The sequence below is a fragment of the Gossypium raimondii genome, chromosome 5, assembly GCF_025698545.1.
Source record: "Gossypium raimondii isolate GPD5lz chromosome 5, ASM2569854v1, whole genome shotgun sequence".
NCBI lineage: Eukaryota > Viridiplantae > Streptophyta > Magnoliopsida > Malvales > Malvaceae > Gossypium > Gossypium raimondii.
In genome coordinates, this window is record NC_068569.1 from 14,557,177 (window position 1) to 14,568,223 (window position 11,047).

An 11,047-nucleotide genomic window follows, 5' to 3' on the forward strand; every position below is an offset into this window, starting at 1 on the left:
GCTTTAGATTAAAATATTGAAATATATAATTAATTTTAAAATATTTTAATTATTATTAAATTAAATTATAAATATAAATTTAATGAATTCATCTGAATGTTAATATATATCTAAACTAAATATAAAATTAAAATTATTAGTGATATATATTAAAAAAATTGAGAAAAAGCATAATTCTTTATTTTTTCCTTGTTTTCGTCAGCCATTAATTGCTTTGAGTAGAAAGAAAAAAAATTGCTTTAAGCCCGAAATTGGGTAAAGCTAACAGCAAAAAGTGGGACGTTAAGTATGCAACAATTTATGAGTAAAGTAACGAAAGCCTCGGCCACAGTATCTACGAAACGACGGATCAAAATCCAAACGACATTCTCTCGTGCTATTTGCCTTCACGTTAAAGCATGCAGTGAATTGAAATTCTGAAATTACCCTTCAACTTTGTATAACTGCCGCCAACTAACCATCATCAACTCTCGCCAAACAAGTTTTGTCTATCATCTTCCTAATCCTAATTTGTACCCGTCATACCTCTTAAACCTTTCATTTCATCACCATCTTTTTGCAGTTTCTCTTTATGGGTAAAAGTGAAACTATAAAAAGCTGCTAACAGGGAAGTGAATTAAAGGAGAGATGATAAAGAAGCCACAAAAGGTCAACATGTTTATTAAAAAATGGTCTGAGCTTGATTGGCGTCTTCTCTTCTTAGTCGTCGTTCCCCTTTCGTTTCTGTTTTTTGTTTCTTCCTTAACTTCTACGCATCTCAATTCTGTCGTCTCGCTCCGCTCCTTTATCTTCAGCAACTTGTCGGATTTTATAAGTTTACATCCCCACTCGGCCAACGCTGTTCGGTCGTTGGACAGGTCGAGGATTGCGGTTTGCTTGGTTGGTGGAGCCAGGAGGTTCGAGCTGACGGGACCTTCCATCGTGGAGAAGGTTCTTAAACGGTACCCCAATTCAGACCTTTTTTTGCATTGTCCCATGGACAAAAATGCCTTCAAACTATCGCTTCTAAGAACTGCCCCCAGGCTCGCCTCTGTTCGAATTTTCGAGCAGAAACTAGTGCCGGAGACGGGGGAGCAAGTCCGTGTCCTCACGGCGGCCAACTCCCCTAATGGCATCCAGGTAGAAACTGTTCACTTTTTTAACATGCTTGGTTAAGCTTAATTTGTATTTTTTTTAATTATTGAGTTGGTAGATATTTTGGAGCTGGAGTTGGTAGCCCACTCCTTTGGGAGGTGTTTACTTGTTCTCCAATTTTCTTCAAATTTACACATTTTGCGTTGCTTGATACATCCATTCGTTCCTTAGCATCTGACCAAACCTTATTAGTAAAGTCATATAAATTCATGTTTGGTATCCATATGTTATTGTCGAAGGAAACTGCCAGTGCCAGTAAATTAGTATTGAATGATCCTGCTGACAGACTCTTTTCAACTCCCGAAAGCAAAAAGAAGGGGGGAAAAGGAGTTTTTGTAGATCCATTTTTTACGTTTATGGTTCCAAGAATTTATTGTAATCTTAAAATTCACGTTTCTGGTATATAGGGTCTTCTGCAGTATTTCAATTTGGTGGAGGGATGCATCACGATGATCGAGTCACACCAAAAGCAACACGGCTTCACCTATGACTGGATCGTTCGGACCAGAGTAGACGGTTACTGGAGTGCGCCGTTACATCCCCGACATTTCGTGGCGGGTCGATATACCGTCCCATCTGGGTCAGTTTACGGTGGCCTTAATGACCGCCTCGGCATCGGCGATTTCTTCACTTCCAAGATTGCTCTCTCCCGCCTTGCTCTCATCCCCGAAATCGACAAGGCAGGGTACAGGCAACTCAACTCGGAATCTGCGTTCAAAGCCCAACTCACCACCCTAAACATATCCTATGCGGAGAATAGATTACCGTTCTGCGTGGTGACGGATCGGACGTACGAGTTCCCGCCTGCCCGTTTAGGTGTGCCGGTGGCGGCGATGTCGAGCCTGGGTCCACTGAGTGGGGCCAAATGCAGGCCGTGCAGCCCTGTATGTAAAGACGGTTGTGTGGCGAACGTGATGTCGTCGCTTGACAAGGGATGGAGCTGGACCGACTGGGGTAACGGGACTCTTGAGCTATGCAACGCTCAAGGCGAGTGGGAGAAGGGATGGGAGAAGATTTTCGATAGGGTTGCGGGTCAAAAACTCGCTCAAGAGAGGAAGCGAGTTAAAAGTTTGAAGCTGGAGGAATGTATTGGTGATTTTAGAGAAATGAAGAAAAAGGCCTTCAAGTGGGAGGCACCTACGCCGGAGGAAATCTGTGGACTGGGGTTGGGCGTCTCACAAAATTGATTCTTATTCTTTAGAATCAAAGCTTATTTAGTGTAGCCAGCAAGTACGTTCTTTCGGAATTGTAAATTTTTCTTTAATTAATTTTCCAATTTAGAAATTTCATTAATATGAAAACAATATAAAGATAAGAAAATAAGTCAGATCATATCCAAAGTGGTTAAGGTTTTTGATTGACGCTTTAACCATGTAAAACAAAATAATAATGTTAAGTTGTAGTTTTCATATTTTTAATTTAATTTTAAAACAAAATAATAATGTTAAGTTGTAGTTTTCATATTTTTAATTTAATTTTGTTAAGTGTTTCTTTTTGTGTATTTATATGATACGGTTAATTTAATTTAAATAGTAAAATAATCATATCTATATGATACATGTTATCATGCATGGTTAATTTTGTGTAATTATATGATACAGTTACTGTTTATAAATATGACATGCTAAGTAAATTTTTATGCATAATGACACGTACCTTATCTTAAGGTTAACACGCATATACTTAAAGTGAGTTTGCATACATAAGGTTTGCACCATATGTAGGCGAACCCATATTACACATTACGTTTCCTCATATTGGGCTTGCCCATACTACGAATGTGCGAGTACTACTCATGTGCAAATCCATACACAATGCAAATAGGTTGATAATAGTTAGTATCATAACAAATATTATTTCAAGGCACAGAATTATACATTGTAATGTAATATTCCCGACATTGTCTTAAATTTTCAGGGATTGGCATTGCGAGTCTGCAGATACTTCAGCTAACCACTATCCCCTGCACTAGATTATTGATTTGCTTTAAATAACAAGCGGCAAAAACAAGAAAGGCGACGCATGGGAAGAAAGCTTAAAACTTCATCTCAAACAACCGAATGTGAGAACGAAGTAGGAAGGGTGGTTGCAAACCAAAGGGTCAGCAAAAGGTTGCAGGTCGAGTTACCAAACTGTCAAAACCAAACTATCAATGTGGATATACTAAATAGGCAATTGGCAGTATATGTATGGTGATGTCTCAGTAACACCATCCGCATGGGCCACCCATACTCATCTATTTCTTGGTAGTTCACTTGTCATTTCTTCGTCACTATACCATTCTTTCATCCATTTTATATTTCCTGTTTTTGCTTTTGTGGTTTATTTTTAGGAATCACACATTAATATATGAACCAGCTTCCCTCACCCTGTTTCACTTCATTTATATTATTCCTACTTTTGACTTCAGCTTTTAATATTTACTAGGAAATTTCACTTTCTTTTTCCCAATTAATTATTGTGCTAGTGACTACTACCAACTGGCAAACAATAAATCATTTTTAGTTTCCTCTTCAATGCTTGATATTCACATCAAATGTGTTTGGTTAGTGCTTGGTCCTTTCAGTTCAACTACACACCAAATTACAACTTGTCTTTTCTTTTATTGCTTCACTAATGCGCATAGGCAAGCAGTAAAAGAAAGCATGAGTTACCTAATTCCTTCCTACCATACCAAACCGTAAAGGGAAAAATACTAACAGAGCAGTAATCAATAAATTAAAACAGCAGTGATAGCAATGTCTCCGTCACCGGACGACGGTTGTCCTTAGCCTCGTCGGGTCTAACATCAGTTTTGAGTCTCACTGGCCGGTGAGGCGGCTTTTCCGGTTCCCTGCATCAGTTTTGAATCTCACTGTACGATCCAATATTCCATTTCCTTTGAGCTTGCATTGAGTTTTGTATAATAAGTGAAATGCATGGCGTGTGGAGTAGAGGGCTGGCCGGCACCTTATCCATTGACTGCACACAAATACAGTACAAAGGGTAGCAATAAGAATTCTGATGTTTGGGCCCCGTAATTACATTACAAACAATGGAATGAATCGGGTACTGTAGGCCCGAGTATCATACTTGCTCACGTGTTCGTACGGAGTAGCGGTTTAGTTGTTAAAGTTAGATGTTAGTGGAGGAGGGATAATGTGCTGTTGATTTGGATTGGATATCTGCAGATTGCATGCATTTATAGAGTGGCACAGCCCCAGGGCATTGTCCTGTCCTCTCCTCTATTGAGGTCTCTTCACTCCCCCATGCATGCTTTGGCATTGGCAATGCTCTCAACGTCTTGTCTCCTAAAACTATAATTAAATTATGGTTTTCATTATTTTATTTCATTGGAATATTTAATATATTATTTTAATTTAACTTATTTTAATTATTACTATTATTTTTATCATATCTTACTTTTCCATGAGATACACGGATTAATCGCATTTATTATTCAATTATTTTTATTAGTAATATATTGAAAAATTCGTTATATTATAAGCAAATAAATTCAAAGAGATAAAACTTTGTTTATATTTTGATATAAAATGTAATGATTCGAAATATTATAATTTTATTTACAATTTGTTATTTAAATTCTTGATTAAAAGTAGGCGAATTATTTTAATTAATGAAAATAAAAATACAAAACCCATTTGTTATGGCGCCCTAAAAATGTTGGGAAATTTTAATTTATTCCTTAAAATTTTTAAAATTTTCAATTAGGCTCTCAATTTTATTTTGGAAAATTTCATTTCTCTCTTGAATTTTTTAAAATATTTTAATTAAGTCTCCTCCAATTTTTGAAATTTCTCATTATACATTTTCTTTTAAGTTCTCGTTATACTCTTTTAAAAATTTTTATTAGGTTATCCTCATATTATGGACATATGATTAATATAAAATAAACATGTTAAATTGATAAATTTTGACAAAAATTATTAGAGACAATAATGACTAAATAATTTTTAAATTAAAAAGGTAAAAATATAAAATTTTAACTTTTAAAGTATAAGGATCAAATCTTAATTTTTATATAAGTACAAAGACTAACAACACATTTTAACCTAATTTGAAATATGCATGGAATGATCAATTGATCATTGCAGGTTAAAATGCTCCAATCGTGTCTGATGCTTAACTTAGTTTTTTGGTAGAGAAGATAATAGAGTAAAAGTATGTGTAGGAGAGATCATACCTGTGGTAAGAATAAAACTTTATATTTATAATTGATTTGTGGTTTGCCCAAATGTTGTCACTATTTTAATGACTCTTAATTGAGGTAATAATTTTAATCATTAAGAGGTGTTACTATCTCATTCTCATGCAAGCTTTTTGAAGGGAGCATTTGTGGGCTACGTGTTAATGGCTAACACTAATGTATAGACTCCCTCTGAAGTTTCAAGTCCTGTGGGCTTTATTTTGAGTTGGAAATCGTTTGGGCGGTTTATGAATCGAGTTATTTGTCCAGATCTACTTGAAAATTGAGAAGGTTTGGGTAAAAATATTAAATCTGAAAAATGAGCTTGAACAAAAAATTAGGCCCGTTTAAAAATGAGTTAGACTCGAACTTGAACATTTAAAGCTTGACCTGACCAGTTTTTAAGTTTATAATACTTTATATTATGTTATTTTTTATATTTTGTAATTTAAAACACATAAAAGAATAAATATATACTAAATATATCATACTACTTTAAAGTTAACATTAAAATAATATTAAGATGACTATATAAAAAATTATTAAATTAAAATAATATAAATATATATTTTAAATATTTAAAAATAATATGGACGGGGCAAAAATTGGCTTGTCATAGTCTTTTGCAAATATGTATGAGCTTGGGTAAAATTTTAGACTCATATTTCAAGTCGAGTTATGCATGCTTGGCCAAGCACAAAGTAAATTAATGTCATGCCCAGGGTCGACTCGACCGGCCCATGAACACCTCTAGGCCCTAACTATGCTATTAAATGTATTTTTTTTTGAACTGATTGAGTCTCAACTCAATTGACTTCGACATTATTGTCAATCTAGGAGGACGTGGGTTCAAAAGCATTAAAGTGTGCTTATTCTATTACTTAAGGGTTGAAAATAGGTTATAAATAGTTCTAACATTGTATAAAAAAGATATTAAGGTAGGATATAAGAGGGTTTTTTACAAAATTATTATAAAAAATAAAAAAATAACCAAAATATTATAATTTTTTTTATTTACCAAAATATACCAAAAAAACAAAAAACAGAAAAAAAAAACCTGACACAGCCTGATCAGGCCAATCACATTGGCGGCACCAAAGGTGCCAATGTGATTGGCGGCACCAATGGTGCCAAAGGACTAAAATGTTAGTTAAGGGTAGTTTCAAAGACTTGACATGCAAATTTACCATTTTGAATTTTGAAAGTTAATTGCTGCTGTGCGCACTAAAATTGAAATATGGCTAATTGCCTTCTAAGCCCTCTTTATTTATTATTTTCTTTTTATTCCCCTTCAACGCACTTTTTTATTTAATAACTCTATTTTAATTTATTAAATTTAATAGTTTATGTTTATAGATAAAATAGTTTATGTTTCCATTATTTTTTCCTTTTGATTTAATATTAGTTAAGGAATATATTAAATTTATAAAATTAAAATAGTTCAATTTAATAACTCTATTTTAATGTAATAAATTATTCTCATTTAATAACTCTATTTTAATTTAAAAAATTAAATTAAACTATTTTAATTTTAATCCTCTGAATTTAATATATTCCTTAACTAATATTAAATCAAAAGGAAAAAATAACGAAACATAAACTATTTTATCTATTTATAAATTTAATATATTCTTAATAGACTTATAACATAAACATGTTAGACTAAATAATGGAAACATAAACTATTTTATCTATTTATAAATTTAATATATTCTTAATAGACTTATAACATAAACATGTTAGACTATTTTAATTAAAATAGTCTCTTAAGATATTATGAAGCAACAAATTTTATATTTCAAGAATTTTATATTTTAAATTAAAATAGAGTTATTAAATGAGAAGAGTTTATTAAATTAAAATAGAGTTATTACTTAATTAGAATTCTAAGTATCTTAATTATCACTTAACTAATATTAGATTTAATTAAAAATTAATAGAAATACTGTGCATGCCTTATTGAAAACCGAAGTAATAATAAAACTGATCACCCATAAATGTAACCCAAATAGAAAAATAAATTATAATTATATTATATACTCTTAATAACTCTATTTAGTAAATTTTTAAATAAACTATTCTCATCAAATTATCAAAATAATACATAAAATACTAATTAGTTTATACTTTTTAAATAGCTTTATTTTAGGTAAAATATATTTACTTTAATAATAAAATAAAGGGCTTTTATGAGTAAAAATCATAGATTAAGAGCTTATTTAACTACAAAAATAAGTTGAGGGCTTGTTTATTAAATAAAAAAGTGAGTTGAAGTGGAATAAAAAGAAAATAATAAATAAGGAGGGTTTAGAAGGCAATTAGCCACATTTTAATTTTAGTGCGCCCCACACGCACAGCAGCATCAATTCACTTTCAAAATTTAAAATGGTAATTTTCATCTCAGGTCCTTGAAACTACCCTTAACTAACATTTTAGTCCTTTGGCACCATTGGTGCCGCCAATCACATTGGCACCTTTGGTGCCGCCAATGTGATTGGCTTGATCAGGCTGTGTCAGGTTTTTTTTCTTCTGTTTTTTGTTTTTTTGGTATATTTTGGTAAATAAAAAAATTTTAAAATATTTTGGTAAATAAAAAAAAGTTATAATATTTTGGTTATTTTTTTATTTTTTTATAATAATTTTATAAAAGAACCCGATATAAGAGTTACACAATTTAAATACATATCAAACGGTGATGTTTAATAAAAACTTTAACCATTATCGCATTCAAATCATTTACTCATTTTATAGAAAATATAATAACAAATTGAAGTGGCTTATAAATTTTTATAGCACTAAAATAATAACCCATATTAATTTAGCATCTCGTTTTCCAGCTAACCACCTACATAATAATGCCATTTAAATCTTCAAAAAGAAAATAATGTGATTTAAAGGTGGTCAGGCAATGAATTAATTTTATTTTGGATTACTCCAATAATCCAATTTCCAAGGTTGCAACTTGAGTTAATTCGAAAGAATCTGGTTACTTAATTTGAACTCTTATCTCAATTATATATACTCCAGAAGTTCTGTCATGTCTGGAGCGCTTGCCATTTCATTTGCCAACAATGCTTCTGTTATAATTTCTTCACAAAATCCATCTTAACCCCTTACCTAACCAAACACGTGAAGGACACGTGCAAACTGGGTTTCATTTTTATGTTTCAGACACCTTCACATGACGTGGCATTTTATACTTTGTATCATCAGATGGTCTATTGAATTAAGAAGGGCGCACTTGGCACGCCACATAATCAATCACCTGATTGGCTCGCTCTTAACGAGATGCTTATTCTCACCTAATGGCACGTGACTGGTTGCTGTTAAAATTTTATTGGCTTAACTATTATTCAAATATCAAGAAATCATTCACCAGGTTTATGATCTTCAAATGATGTCATAACATGTGCAATCGCTCGTGTCTGTGTAATTTGCTGGCCTAGATTTCTGCATAAACCGAAGGACCAACAATGAGATACTTATATTCTTAGTCTCTTTGGATGGGGAAATACGTTTACTTGCGGTTAATATAAAAGTAGTAGTGATAGTGAAATTAAATAGTGTAACGATGTTGTAACGAAAGATAATAATAATAATAATAAAACTAAACGAACTGTATTAAAGGTAAATGCTCATCCAAATGGACCCTTAATATTCAAACTGTTTCATTTTTTTGTTTAAAAAATCAATTACTAATGGGTTGTAAATCTATTTATGGGACAAACTTTTCATCTAAGCTTAAATGTTCGCTTATAATTTGGAAGAGTTTGAGCAAAAAAGTTGAGTATGAAGAATGACTTTAGGCAAAAACTTAGGTCCGTTTCAAATATATATCAAGCTTGAATTCATGCATTCAAAGCTTGAACCCAATTTGACCGTTTTCTAAGTTTATATTATATCATATTATGTTTTGTATATATATTAAGTAATTTTTAATCCATAAAAAATAAATTTATAGTAATAAATAATACTATAATGTAAACATACTATAAAGATGTTCAATTCTCTATAAATAAAATTTTAATGAATGAAAAAAATAAATTTATTAAATGTTAAATTAAATATAATATAATATTTTCAAAAAACTTGAAAATAATATGGGTGTAACTAAAATGGGGTAGGGTTACCTATTTTCAAATATGAGCATTTTTTAGTAAAATTTTAGACCTATAATTCAGGTTAGACTAAGCTTAGGCAAGCATGAAGTGTTGGAATAGCCGTTTTAGAAAAATAGTGTTTTTAGGCATAGCGAGAATTTAATTTTTTCTTAGAACCGAACCATAGCGATATTTATACTAATAAACTTTAATCAAAATTACACCGTGATTTGTGTGAAGACGGTCTAGGTCTTTTCTCGTGTAACACCCCTAACTTGTATCCGTCGCCGGAATAGGGTTACGAAGTGTTACCGGAATTTACAGATCAAGTGAACAAATATTTCTCATCATATAGTATTCATATCATAAATCAATCATAAAGTCCTTTATATGAGCCCTAAAGGCCCAAAATACACATTAGAAATAAGTCGGGACTAAACCGGGTACTCAAATTTTTTTTAGAAAATATCAAAAAATTTTAAAGGTGCAGGGGACACACGCCCGTGTGGCCAGGTCGTGTGGTTCACAGGATCAAGAGACACGCCCATGTCTCAGGCCGTGTGGGCATTCGAAATAGGGCACATGGTCAAGCCACATGCCCGTGTGCTAGGCCGTGTGAGCATACTGACTTATTTTTAATAAGTTGCAGGGGTCACACGGCCAAGCCACACACCCGTGTGCTAGGCCGTGTGAATAATTCGAGCATTCTGTTTTGCAATTTATGAGATGCAGGAGACACACGACCAAACCACACGCCCGTGTGATAGGTCATGTGAACAATTTTGGGTATATTGACTTGTACAATTACTAAGCTACAGGGGACACAAGGCCGTATCACTTGGCCGTGTGTCACATACGACTGAGACACATTGTAACACCCTTAACCCATATTCGTCACCAGAACAGGGTTATAGAGCATTACCGAAATAAACAGATTAAATACTGACATTTCATATTATTTAGCATTCATATCAGAAATTAATCAAATCAATCATATTGTCCCTTATGTAAGCCCTCGAGGCCCAAAACATACATTAGAAACAAGTTAGGACTAAACCGAGTACTTAAAGAATTTTTCGCAAAATCTCAAAAAAATTTCAAGGTGCAGGGAACACACGCCCATGTGGTCAGGCCGAGTGGTTCATATGGCCAAGAGACACGCCCGTGTCTTAGGCCATGTGGGCATTCGAAATAGGGCACATGGTCGTGTCTCAGCCCGTGCCCATACCCGTGTAACTTTCTAACTTAGGATACATGGCCAAGTCATACGTCCGTGTGCTAGGCCGTGTGTAGGTGCAGGGGTCACACGGCTAAGCCACACACCTGTGTGCCATGCCGTGTGATTAATTTTAAGCATTCTGTTTTGAAATTTTAAAGATGCAGAAGACACACGGCCAAAACAGACGCTCATATGCTAGGCCGTGTGCGAGACACACGCCCGTGTCTCTGCTCGTGTGGACGAAGTAACCATTTCTAAGCTATATTTCTCACCCAATTGGTCTTTACACTTTAACACATTCACAAGCCAATCCAAGTCTTATGCATTATATAATACCTCATATAACCAGGAATACAAACTTACTTACCTATTTGATCAAATAATCATATGCATAATCCATCCTCACTT

At 33.2% G+C, this 11,047-nt stretch overlaps 1 protein-coding gene across 2 annotated transcripts; it reads left to right on the forward strand.

Moving 5' to 3' along the window:
* The first annotated feature begins 279 nt into the window (after positions 1–279).
* Positions 280–3,553, forward strand: LOC105770133 (uncharacterized). Of its 2 annotated transcripts, XM_012591196.2 has the most exons (3): positions 280–1,119; positions 1,542–2,364; positions 3,052–3,553. In XM_012591196.2, exons 1-2 carry the CDS (start codon positions 628–630, stop codon positions 2,319–2,321), a joined length of 1,272 nt encoding a protein of 423 aa, XP_012446650.1. In that variant the 5' UTR covers positions 280–627; the 3' UTR covers positions 2,322–2,364; positions 3,052–3,553. The 2 variants fall into 2 exon arrangements, with proteins under 2 accessions (XP_012446650.1, XP_012446649.1); XM_012591195.2 differs by lacking the exon at positions 3,052–3,553 and having other exon boundaries at positions 1,542–2,597.
* The last annotated feature ends 7,494 nt before the right edge of the window (positions 3,554–11,047 follow it).